Raw genomic sequence first — 13,381 nt, forward strand, 5'->3', positions numbered from 1 at the left:
GCTCCAGGTGGACATCAACCAAATCTTTCAATGGGCTGCAGAAAACAATATGAAGTTCAACGATGAGAAATTTCAATTACTCCGATATGGTAAACATGAGGAAATTAAAACTTCATCAGAGTACAAAATAAATTCCGGCCACAAAATAGAGCGAAAAACCAACGTCAAAGACCTGGGAGTGATCATGTCGGAGGATCTCACCTTCAAGGACCATAACACTGTATCAACCGCATCTGCTAGAAAAATGACAGGATGGATAATGAGAACCTTCAAAACTAGGGATGCCAAGCCCATGATGACACTCTTCAGGTTGCTTGTTCTATCTAGGCTGGAATGTTGCTGCACACTAACAGCACCTTTCAAGGCAGGTGAAATTGCTGACCTAGAAAATGTACAGAGAACTTTCACGGCACGCATAACAGAGATAAAACACCTCAATTACTGGGAGCACTTGAAGTTCCTGAACCTGTACTCCCTGGAACGCAGGTGGGAGAGATACATGATTATATACACCTGGAAAATCCTAGAGGGACTAGTACCGAACTTGCACGCGAAAATCACTCACAAAGAAAGCAAAAGACTCGGCAGACGATGCAACACCCCCCCCAATGAAAAGCAGGGGTGTCACTAGCACGTTAAGAGACAATACAATAAGTGTCAGGGGCCCGAGACTGTTCAACTGCCTCACAGCATACATAAGGGGGATTACTAATAGACCTCTGGCAGTCTTCAAGCAGGCACTGGACAAGCACCTAAAGTCGGTACCTGACCAGCTGGGCTGTGGCTCGTACGTTGGATTGAGTGCAGCCAGCAGTAACAGCCTGGTTGATCAGGCTCTGATCCACCATGAGGCCTGGTCACAGACCGGACCACAGGGGCATTGACCCCCGGAACTCTCTCCAGGTAAACTACAATTCCTTACATTTCAAGACTGTGTTGAAAAGCCTTGGACCCGTTATTCTTAAGTTACATCTAGTAAACTTATTGCACCTCTAAATTTTATTTTTATTTTATTTTGAAAGCCTATTCTACTTCAGTTTTTTGGAGATTAACCAAGTCAGGACCTCAGGCCCCAACCTGGGCTGCCCACATAAAGTACTACAAAAAAATTCCTCAGGCAAACAATGCACACAAAATACAATAATGTATACTAAGTGTATACACTAACCTGTTTCATAGCAGGAATCAAAATTTCACAGCCTTCGAGACCAAAGCGTTTTTCTGAAGAGAACTTCCGAGCCAAAAAACCTTCAAATCTGTAAGAAAGATGTATTAAAAATAATATAAATTCAGATGTATGTCCTTCATAGCTAATATAAAGTAATATATTTTATATCTTAGATGCATTCACTTCATGGATAATAATATACAGAGTACCAGTTGTGTATGCCAAATGGAAGAATGCTGGTCTCGAACTTAGGGATAAAGGACTGAGCTCCTACCATTCCTTGTGCTATGTAACCTACATAGGTTTAGCACTCTGCACTAAACAGAAAGTTAATTACCACACTTCAGCTTCAGATAGGATGACCAAGCAACTAATTTCTCAAGTCATATTTTTAACAATTTAAATAAAACACTTTCAAAGCAATTAAAAACATCACCTTAAGACTCACTCAACAGCACTTATCTTGCCATTTACGTCAAGGCAATCAAATATGAAAGCATAAACACAAAACTAGCCATAAACCATTTCCAAATACTGAAGAATAAAACACCAATATCATACATGGATACAGGAGCAAGGGGCTAGTAACCCCTTCTCCTGTATAAATTACAAAATTTAAAAAGAGAAACTTTCGCTTTTCTTTTTGGGCCACCCTGCCTCGGTGGGATACAGCTGGTTTGTTGAAAGAAGAAAGATCATACGTGGATAGTGTAGAATAAATATAATTACCGTACACTATATTAATGGGATGATTGATTCATGAATAATCATAATTATTATTATTATAATAAAAAAGAAGCGCTAAGCCACAAGGGCTATACAGCGCTGCAGGGCAGGAAGGAAGCGAGGGCATCAGGTGGCATAAGGGAAATGGATGAGTAATAGGTCACGGATAACAGCGGGGTAGTGGATGGTGAAAGGGTAAAGGGCAGCAAGAGACTGAACTAGAAAGGGCTGAGGGGAGTGCGAAAAGTATCATCAGAGTTTGTGGAGTAAATCAGTCGTTGTCAAGAAGTCAATGAGAGAGTCAGGATTAAAGGAGGGTCCATCAGCAAGAAGGGAAGGTAAAGAGAGAGTAGTAGAACGAAGACGACGTTGGAGGTAAATTCTGCGTGCTCGTTGATAGAGAGGGCAGTCTAACAGAATGTGGCTAATCGATACTGGAACTTGACACTGCTCACAGAGAGGAACAGGGTGCCTCTCCATGAGATACCCATGAGTAAGACGAGTGTGGCCAATGCGAAGGCGGGAGAGAGTGGTCTCCCAACCTCGGCACTGATGACAAGAAGACAGCCAGTAACCTATGCTCGGTTTAATAGAATGAAGTTTGTTACCGAGCAGAGTTGACCAACGTTGTTGCCAACGGGTGCGAAGGTGGGTAGCTATTGCAGCAAAATAGTCCAGAAATGGAACACCTCGATAGGAAATTGGTAGGTCATGCACTGCTCACCGCGCAGCAGTGTCTGCCTGTTCATTGCCCTGTACGTCGACATGACCAGGGACCCAACAAAAAACTATCTTTATGTTTGGTAGAGATACGGCGTAGCCAAAGTTGGATACGGAGAACTAGGGGATGAGATGTATCAAATTTTCGTATAGCCTGTAGAGCACTAAGGGAGTCTGAGACTACTACAAATGATGACACAGGCATAGATGCGATACGAATAAGTGCTGCAAGAATGGCATACAGTTCAGCAGTAAAAATGCTAGCTGAAGATAGTAAATGCCCCCGCACGACGCTGTCCGGAAACACTGCTGCGAATCCGACGCCGTCTGAAGACTTAGAGCCATCTGTGTACACAGCGGTGGCATGAGAATGGGAGTGGAAGTGATCAAGAAAAAGAGAGTGGGAAGCCACCGTAGGCAGTTGAGCTTTCGAGCAAGGGAATGAGAAAGAACAGACCCGAACAGCTGGAACTTCCCAGGGGGGTAGGGAAAAGTGAGATGCTACATGAACATATAAAGGTGGTAACTGAAGGGAAGACAAGAGTGAATGTAGGCGAAGAGAAAAGGGACGGAGCAAACAGGGGCGGCGAACGAATAAAGAATGTCTACTAATATCGGTGAATATTCTATAAATGGAAGGATTGTGTAGATCGTGAGAGCGTACATAGTAGCGAAGGCAATGGGCATCACGGCGATCAGACAAGGATGGAACGTTTGCTTCTGTATAGAGGCTCTCAACAGGGGAAGAGCGAAAAGCACCAAGGCACAAACGTAAGCCTTGGTGATGGATAGAGTTAAGGCTAGAGAGAGTAGCAGGAGAGGCCGCGGAATAAATCTGGTCACCATAATCGAGTTTCGATAAAACGAGGGCTGAATGTAGGCGAAGCAGAGTTCGACGATCAGCTCCCCAGGAAAGATGAGCAAGGGTTTTAAGAAGGTTTAGCCGGCTGTGACAAGTTGCCTTCAGAGAGGTAATGTGAGGTTTCCAGGATAACCGACGGTCAAAGAGAAGGCCTAGAAACCTGACTGTATCACGTTCGGGGATACGGGAGCCATAGAGATACAAAAGATGATCGGAGATAACAGAGCGTCTAGTGAAAGTAATTTGGTGAGTTTTGGTACTTGAAAATTTAAACCCATGCGTGGTGGCCCAAGTGGAAACACGGTCGACCGCATGCTGGAGAGAAACTGCAATAAGGTGACAGTCAGCGCCTGCACAAGCAATAGCGAAGTCATCAACATAGAGTGATGACCAAATATTGGGTGGAAGAACAGAGGCCAAATCATTTATAGCAAGGAGAAAAAGTGTTGTGCTTAGAACACATCCCTGAGGGACACCTTCAGCTTGGACGAAGTCCAGGGAAAGAACATTATTGACTCGAACACGGAAATGTCTGTCAGTTAAAAAGTTCTTGAGGAAGGATGGTAGATTGCCTCGGAGGCCTAAGGAGTGGGCTTGGGCCAAAATATTATACCTCCAAGTTGTGTCATATGCCTTCTCAACGTCAAAAAATATGGCAATAACTGAGTGATTATTCGCAAAGGCATTACGAACATACGTATCCAAGCGTAGTAAGGGGTCTATGGTAGAACGACCCTTACGAAAGCCATATTGACTAGCGGAGAGACTGTTGTGAGTCTCTAAATACCACATTAAACGTCGATTTACAAGGCGTTCCATCACTTTGCAAACTGCACTAGTAAGAGCGATGGGGCGATAGTGGGAGGCATCATGTCCTGTAGTACCCAGTTTGCGGAAAGGGAGAACAATGGCAGATTTCCACAGCTGGGGAAGAACTCCTTGTGCCCAAATAAGACTGAAGAGGTGTAAGAGGACTACAAGGGCTGACCGATGTAAATGTTGTAACATACGAATATGAATGTCGTCAGGCCCAGCTGCCGATGATCGGCAAGCTGAGAGCTTTGCCTCCAGTTCTTGAAGTGTAAAAGGCACATTATACTGTTCTTCTCTGAGAGAAGAAAAGTCCAAGGGTACTAACTCTCTGGCAGACTTTGAGGAAAGAAACGAGGGGCATAGATGGAGCCCTCGGGAAATACGGACCAGATGTGTGCCAAGTTCAATGGCAACGTCGAGAGGGTTTGCTACATCAACACCAGCGACCCGTAGAACAGGAGTCGGGTCAGGAGAGTATTTACCACTCAATTTCCTCACTTTTTTCCAGACTGCACTCATAGAAGAAGCAGAGGTGATGGTGGAAACATAGTCTCGCCAACAAGTGCGTTTAGCTTCACGGATGACACGGCGAGCGATCGCACGCTTCTGCTTAAAATCAAGAAGTCTCTCAGCGGTTCTATTGTACCGGTACCTGCCCCATGCAGCACGTTTCAAACGTACTGCACGAGCACAAGCAGGAGACCACCAAGGCACGCACTTCTGAGAATGCCTGCCTGAGGTTTGGGGTAGAGAATGAGAAGTTGCGGTATAAACTGATGTCGAGAAGATGTGTAGGAGCTCATCAATGGAGGATGAAGAAGGAACCTCACTAAAAGCAGTGAGGTGTGAGTAAAGATCCCAATTTGCCCGATCAAATTGCCAGCGAGGGCTACGGAAAGGTGGTGAATAGGAAGGAGAAGTAAGAATGATCGGAAAATGATCGCTGTCATGTAAGTCTGGTAGAACAGACCAGGTGAAGTCTAGTGCAGTGGAGGAAGAGCAGACTGATAGATCGATGCAAGAGAGAGTATGAGTACGAGGATCAAAATGAGTGGGAGTACCCGTATTTAAAACATGGAGGGGGTGAGAGGCGAGAAAAGCCTCCAACTGAATGCCACGTGAGTCACAATGAGACCCCCCCCAGAGGAAATGGTGGGCATTAAAATCACCAAGTAACAGAAGTGGTGGTGGTAAGGATGAAACAAGAAAGGCAAAGTCTGGGATAGAAAATGCTCGAGAAGGAGAGAGATATAAAGAACATATTGTAAACCACTTATTCAAGTGGATACGGGCTGCAGTGTAATGTAGCGAGGTATGGACAAATAGTTGACAGTACGGAATATCATTGTGTAGAAGAAGGGCACTTTTAAAGGTCCCATCTGAGAAAGGATCCAAAGAATACAAGAAATTATAGCCTGAGATAGGTTGGAAAACAGCCGAGTGTAATTTTGGTTCTTGTAAGCAAGCACCAACAGGGGAAAACCTGGAAAGCAACATCTGAAGCTCACCCCGATTACCCCTGAGGCCGCGGATATTCCACTGTAAATAGGCCATGATTGGCGATGAAGAAAATATCAGGAATCTGTAGGTAAAGGCACCTACGGACTAGAGGGGTTAGAAAAGTCAACGTGTGGTGGCATTGGAAGACGTTCAAGTAGCGAAGGAACGGAGCGTTGCGAAGAATGGGGTTGTGAAGATGGAGGAGAGGGAAGAGAAGGAACAGGAAGTGAATCAGTGTCCATTGAAGGTTTAGTCTCTGCAATATATTCTGAAATGGCTTCAAGTGTTTCTGAATTCAAAGATGTATGGGAGACCATATTGGAGATAGAAGGAGGAGGGTGAGTAAAGATTGGGACAGTAATGGACTGTACCAAAGTAGAGGGGGAGGGAAGAGTGTAAGGGACTGGAGATGAAGTGTAGGGGGGGACAGAAGAGGCAGAAACCTGGGAGGTGGCAGAAGAGGGAGAAACTTGGGAGGGGACGGGGGTGGAAGGCATAGTACGAGGAGGAGGGTGAATCTCCACACTTGTAATAGAGCCAGAGAGAGGGGAAGAACTAGGTACAGAGACTGGAAAGGTAAAGTGTGGAGGTGGAAGAAGGGAAGGAAGGGGCAAAGAAGATTTGAGCAATGTGGATTTTTTGGACTTCTGAGTAGAGGGGCGATTGGTATTAGGTGTTGTACGAGGTCTTGTCGATACTGGAGCTTGTGAGGAAGGACGCGAAGATGTGAGAACAGACTGAGTTGTAGTCGGGACGTCAGAGCCAAGGACAGCAAAAGGATTAGATGCCGTAGTGGCTATGGGAGGGGTAACAACAGAGGAGGCTGCAGAAGATGGGACCCCAGAAGTGGGGGGATGTTTGGAAACACAAGAATAAGAAACACGGGGTAGTCTCCCTTGGAGGCGGAGATGAGTAACTGCCATAGCATAAGGGAGACCTTCTGCCTCTTTGAGGCAACGGATTTCACGTTCATTTAAGTAGACCTGGCAACGGCGGGAGTACGAAGGGTGAGCTTCATTACAATTAAGGCAAGATGGAGGTTGACTGCAAGATGTATTAGAATGGTCGTCGGCACCACAGACTGGGCATTCGGCCATAGATCTGCAATATTTCGCTGGGTGACCAAAACACCAGCAATTTCTACATTGTTGCGGTGTAGGTATCACCTTTCGAACTTGTAACCGATGTCCCGCGACATATACAGAGGACGGGAGTTCTCGGCTGTCAAAAGTTAAACGAGCCACATTGCAAGGGTAACATCTCCGCCCCCAGGCAGGAAGGACATAAATGTCTACTTTGAGGATTGGGAGATCCTGGAGTTCCAGCTGTTCAAAAATGTCATTGCCACATGACTGGAAATTCTGTTGGACTATGGTATGGGGCAGAATGACAGTACCACTACAAGAATTGAGAGAAAGATGTTTTTCAATAGTGATAGGAGTAGTATCGATATTCGAAAGGAGAGAAAGATCATGAGCTTGGGTAGCATTCTGGACAGTGACGATGCGCGTACCGCTCTTGAGAGCATGAAATGAAATATCTCTGCCAACATGACGCAGGAGCGCTTTGCCAATACTATGGTCAGAAAGGTAGGCAGAAGAAGAAGTCGGTCTTAAAGTAAAGAATTTAGTCCATTGTGTGGTCCGAAACTGAGCGTGGAGAGGGAGTGCTTGACGTGTCGGTCTTTTCCGAGTAGAATGGGAAGGTAACGAAGGAGCATCATCAGGAGATTGACGTTGGCATTTAGGAGTAGGACCGGAGTTGGTCCGGCATGAAATGGGCGGGCGATTCGAAAATTGCCGTACCGTAGAGGGAGAAGCCGGAAGCATAGTCAAAGGAGAGCGGAGTTCAGACAAATCGAAGGAGTCAGTCGAAGCCCCGGTACCTGAAGCGGGTGAGGAAACAGCACCAGCAAGAGGTACAGGGGCATCAGGAGTGTCCGAAGAGTGGTCTAAACACAAGGCAGGGTCAGAATGGGGTGCGGTATCAAGAAGGGGCCCGGGGGTAGTGGGTTCATGGACTAGGGCTGCCATGGTTAGGTTACTCCTTTGCTTTTTGTTTTTAAGAAAAAAAAAAAAAGAAAGAAGAAAATAAAATAAAAATAAAAAAAAGAATAAAAAAAGGGGGGAGCGGGGAGGAATAGTTCCCAGGAGGAATGAAAGGGCCGGAAATCTCCCTCCGCGCCCAAGAGGACCTCAACACCGCTAGTAGCGCAGATGCAGCATGGAACCCGTGCCATACCCTACCCTTCATGTCAGTAAACCAGCAATCCGGGATAGCAACCTCACATCTGCCGAGCTACCTCGGTGGACAAAAGAGAGGGCGGCCGGATATCCGCTACAAAGCATACCTCCTTCGGCCACCGCCCCCGGAACCCGAAAGGTGGCTTCCAGAGATACACCCGTCGCCCGAAAGATATCCAAAGCTACTCCGGGATACCGGAGAGGGATCGGGACATCCCCAGGCAATCCAGATTCCACGGCAAACTACGCCACCGCCAAGAACCTCAATGGAATGGGATGGACCCCGGTGTCCTTTCCCCTACCTAGGAACTAGCGAGCCTGTGGGAGAAATCCCAAAGGCCAAAAAGAGGAAGGGCAAAAGGGAGGGGTGGGGAGGAGGACTGGAAAAAGGGGAGGATGGGGAGGATGGGATAGGGGAGGGGAGAATGGGGGGTAATTAGGTTCGGTCTGAGGAAGAAGACCGACAGGGCTAATTCCTCAGACCAAGAGCCTCTTCACCACGCCAAGAAGCCCCCCTTGAAGAGGATTCATGAATAAGAGAAGGGAAACAAACTTCCCCAAATTAAAATGGTGGGTGTACGTGTCTCTTCATTATGAATCTTTCCTTGTTTGGAATTTTCCCATTATAGGTATTTCCATGCATAATATCCTGTGTCATCAGTTGATAACATTCACTAAAAATATGTTCTTCATTATTTCAGTTATGCACTTCATTTCCCCAAAGAAAAACCAATTTGCATTATCTTTAATTTTAACACTTGTATACTCTTCTCATCCTTCCCTGCCTCTTTTTGTACTTCACATTTCATCTGTCTCTTGTTATATATCCAATATTGTTGAATAAAATTTACAATACCATGGCTGGAACCATTCACATATAATCCACACTTTGGAGAAGGAACTTATAAATAAATGGAGTATCAGCCCATCTTGAACTATTATTATTGTAAATGCTGTAGTGAGGAGGAAGTTGGAGGTAGTGAAGATGTCCTGTCTAAGGGCAATGTGTGGTGTAAATATTATGCAGAAAATTCGGAGAAGGTGTGGAGTTAATAAAAGTATTAGTCAGAGGGGTGAAGAGGGGTTGTTGAGGTGGTTTGGTCATTTAGAGAGTGGATCAAAGTAGAATGACATGGAGAGCGTATAAATCTGTAGGGGAAGGAAGGCGGGGTAGGGGTTGTCCTCGAAAAGGTTGGAAGGAAGGGGTATAGGATGTTTTGTGGGCGAGGGGCTTGGACTTCCAGCAAGCGTGCGTGAGCGTGTTTGATAGGAGTGAATGGAGACGAATGGTATTTGGGACCTGATGATCTGTTGGAGTGTAAGCAGGGTAATATTTAGTGAAGGGATTCAGGGAAACCGGTTATTTTTATATAGCCAGACTTGAGTCCTGGAAATTGGAAGTACAATGTCTGCACTCTAAAGGAGGGGTTTGGGATATTGGCAGTTTGGAGGGATATGTTGTGTATCTTTATATGTATATGCTTCTAAGCTGTTGTATTCTGGGCACCTCTGCAAAAACAGTGATTATGTGTGAGTGAGGTGAAAGTGTTGAATGATGATGAAAGTATTTTCCTTTTGGGAATTTTCTTTCTTTTTGGGTCACCCTGCCTCGGTGGGAGACGGCCGACTTGTTGGGAAAAAAAAACTGAGGAAAAAAAGCAGACAGACAATCAGAAAAAATAAAAAGACGTGACTGGAATAATACACAAATAACCCGCACACAGGAGACAAACTTACAATGACATTTCAGTAAAACTTAGACCATTAACTAGTCACTAGGTAATGGCCCATGTCAGACCAAAACGTTGTCATAAGTTTCAGTTTCTTATGTGTGGGTTATTTGTGTAGATAACCAGATCTAGTTGATGGTTCTCTCCCTATTCCCTCACTCATTCATGACTTCATACTAGGTCAGAATGGACTGACATGTTTTCTAAAGTTCTCTCTCCAATGTGTGGTAATTTGAGTTTTATCCAATATTCTTGTTCATATCTCTATGCTGATCAGAAACATTCATAGATATACCTGGAGTATACTTGGAGAGGGTTTCGAGGGTCAATGCACTGTGGCCCGGTCTGAGACCAGGTGAATGAATTTCAAATACATCGCATGGCCTATGGCTGGGCTCTGAGAGTAGTGATACACTCGAAACTCTTCCCCATTCTTCACAACCTCCTTCCTCCCTATTTCACACCAGACATCAGCACCTTACGCTATCATTTTCGTACCATATATAAATTCTGCAAGTTCTATCCACTATTGCAAGCAAAAAATCATAAAATACCCTTCATATAGTAACCCTTTGACTGTTTCGGCTGCATATATACGTCTTATGAGCCAGTGTTTCGGACGTATATATACTCAATAATTCTAGCGGCTTCAAATCAAGCAGGAGAAAGCTGGTAGGCCCGCATGTGAGAGAATGGGTCTGTGTGGTCAGTGTGCACTGTATAAAAAAATCCTGCAGCACGCAGTGGACAATGAGAGAAAAAAAAACTGTTTTTGGATTAAAACGCCGACTTTGAAGTGTATTTTCCTATAGTATTTATGGTTGTATTCTCGTTTTCTTGGTCTCATTTGATAGAATGGAAAACAGAAATACAGGGCTCAAAGTCGGCAAAAATTGCCGATGCGTATACATCTACATCGCCGAGATCGCTAACTTCGTGATTCCGCAAGTTTTCAATCAAATTTTGTATTTTTGGTGTCATTACCATCGGGAAAGATTCTCTATCATTTCATAAGAAATTTTTTTTTTTTTTTTTTTTTTCCAAAAATTTTTCGACACCAGGAGACACTTCAGGATTTGGGGTTGCAACAGTCAAAGGGTTAACAGTCCTGCACAATACCATGATTGGAACAATACAGACTTACAATATATTATTATCCACAGTAAAAGAACCTATTATAATCTTTAAAACAATTGAGGTCTTATGCAGTCACAAAGGTTGCAAAAATTGTGAAGAACTGACATTCACAAAATATTTAAAATCTCTTTACTAACTGATTTGTAATTAAGTCTCACCCATGAGATCTGGTTAATCTTGCTAGCAAAAGTCTCTTATCTTGTTGATTCATGGCCATGATTCCTGGCGTTTCAAACTTCTGACGAATCCAGTTGCACTGTTCTAATGAGTTGATGAACATGAATTCAACACCTGTTACAAAAAAAGAGTAAAAGAAAATTATAAGAAAGCAGCTACTGAAGAATTTTTTTTTCAAATGTCTCTTCACATAAAAGACCTACGAATGAAGATTTTTTTTTACCTCACTGACCACCATCCAACGTACGGAGATAAAAAAAAAATACATGCCTACAGCATCATTAATTCAGCTGTATATCTTTTGATGGTAGCTGTTATTTCATGTCAGTAAAAAAAAAAAGATAATACAAGCTACATGGTCATGGCATAAACGAGATTTCTGTGGTAAAAGGGAAAAAATTCAGTTCCAGAAATGCAGTTTATTCATCAAGTTAATAATACTTGACAGTGACACGGACCTGTAACTCCTTTGTTGCATCTATTTTTGGAAACCGAATAAATTTCTCTTCCACTCTGTCAATACCTAACTCATTCCACTCTTCTGCACCTGATACAGTCACAGCTATTAATATATTAACTACAGTTGAAGGAGAGATCTAAATATGCATGTGTAGAGAGAAGATAAATATAATGTAATATAGTAGATTTCCACATATTGTTCTACCACAATTTGCATTATCAATAAATCACAACTGAAAAGCTTGCTTCCAAGATCAGGTTTTGTGGGGAAAGTTAGTACATACCTGAAAGCATAGTAGTTTTAAAAAAGGCAGCTCATCTATGAAAGTCTCTGTTTAGGTATTTATATGACCTGGAAAAAGCCAGTTGCTGATTCAGGTTGAGTGAAAGTGTCAGAGGGGGAAGAGACGAGAGTGAGGGGAGAGACGAGAGAGAGAGAGAGAGAGAGGGGGGGGAGAGATAGAGAGAGAAGGAGAGATGGGGAAGAGATGAGAGAGAGGAGGAGAGATGGGGGAGAAACTAGGGAGAGGGGAGAGACAAGGGAGAGGCGTGAAATGAAAGAGATGAGAGAGGAGAGATGAGAGAGGAGAGACGAGAGAAAAGATGAAAAAAGTGACGAGAGAAAAGAGACGAAAGAACATACAGTATACGCAAATATATTAGGTACTGTACTAATTACCTTAATTATAGCAAGTGCAAATACCCATTTCCCCAAAATAATCAGATGCCAATATGATACCCATCAACCTACCAAACACCAGACTAGGTAATGATGGAAAAAGCAAGAGAAAAATAGAAAATAAAAAAATATGGGTACAGGTGCTTGCAAGACTTCTTTAGAAGTACAAGATGAAAGACATCATATTTCCCGGTCTTAAATCTGACTGGGTAATAATCCTCAGTGAATGTAGAGGATTTAAGTGTTGTAATTCAGTTTTAAAAAATAAAAAGAATGCCCCTAAAAATATTAACTGTGAATATGTTATACAGCATGGTACCCAGATTTCAGAAAATTTCAATTTGTTAATTGAACCAGAAAACCAGCCTGATGTTAAGACGGTATAATTCTGACTACCAGACTATTATCCTGTAAGGCAGACAGCAAGCTTGTGATAAAACTAAGCAGTAATAATTAACTTCATTTCTTACTTACCTATAGAGCGACAATATGCATCCTCTAGTCTTTTGATAATCTCCTTCAATGGAAGGGTCTTCTCGTTCAAGCCAACAAAAGTCGACATGGGCAGCTTAAATGAACGCTCCATATCAGATTCATCTGTTATGGGAATATAACAAATTTTGCTATCAAATGAAATTTTTTATGCAAATTTGTACTATTTATGAATAAATTGCTAAAAAATATACTTTAAAAGGTGTTGAACACTTATATAAAATACAGTATAGTACACTAATTGTAACATTATAATCCAATTAATAGTCAACTGAAAGTTGAATTATGCTTTATCTCCTGTCTACCCAAACATTGAAAAATATACACTACTGTGTTTTTTGGTAAATAATGTACACATTTATGAAGTACAGTACTGTGTATACTATACCTGTACAGCATATATTCTATACCAAAAAAAAATTTTCTGTATGTATTTATATTATTGAAAAATCATTAATATTAAACCTCATGTACTATATAAACACTAGTCTTTCCCACTATCAAAACTGTCACTGTACCTAAAGTCTCCACTATACACTATTTCATGAAGTGTTAAACCTGTATGGGTTATTTAGCACAAAGAGCGAAGGTTCAGTCCTCTAAACTGCAGCCCAGTGTGTCTATCCAGGCTCAACACTGTAAGCCGCTCCCACTCTATCAAACTCACAAATCCAT

At 43.0% G+C, this 13,381-nt stretch overlaps 1 protein-coding gene across 10 annotated transcripts in view; it reads right to left on the bottom strand.

The window, feature by feature from the left end:
- Nucleotides 1–13,381, bottom strand: part of Ogdh (oxoglutarate dehydrogenase Nc73EF) — a 100,861-nt gene that overhangs the window by 38,469 nt on the left and 49,011 nt on the right. For all 10 annotated transcript variants that reach the window (XM_070091858.1, XM_053795295.2, XM_053795287.2 and 7 more), the window contains 3 exons: nucleotides 12,689–12,811; nucleotides 11,058–11,190; nucleotides 1,169–1,256 (listed from right to left, as the gene is read on the bottom strand). In XM_070091858.1, the coding sequence (XP_069947959.1) occupies nucleotides 1,169–1,256; nucleotides 11,058–11,190; nucleotides 12,689–12,811 (344 nt within the window). The remainder of the gene's footprint in view (nucleotides 1–1,168; nucleotides 1,257–11,057; nucleotides 11,191–12,688; nucleotides 12,812–13,381) is intronic.

The sequence above is a fragment of the Cherax quadricarinatus genome, chromosome 37 (genome assembly GCF_038502225.1).
Source record: "Cherax quadricarinatus isolate ZL_2023a chromosome 37, ASM3850222v1, whole genome shotgun sequence".
Classification (NCBI taxonomy): domain Eukaryota; kingdom Metazoa; phylum Arthropoda; class Malacostraca; order Decapoda; family Parastacidae; genus Cherax; species Cherax quadricarinatus.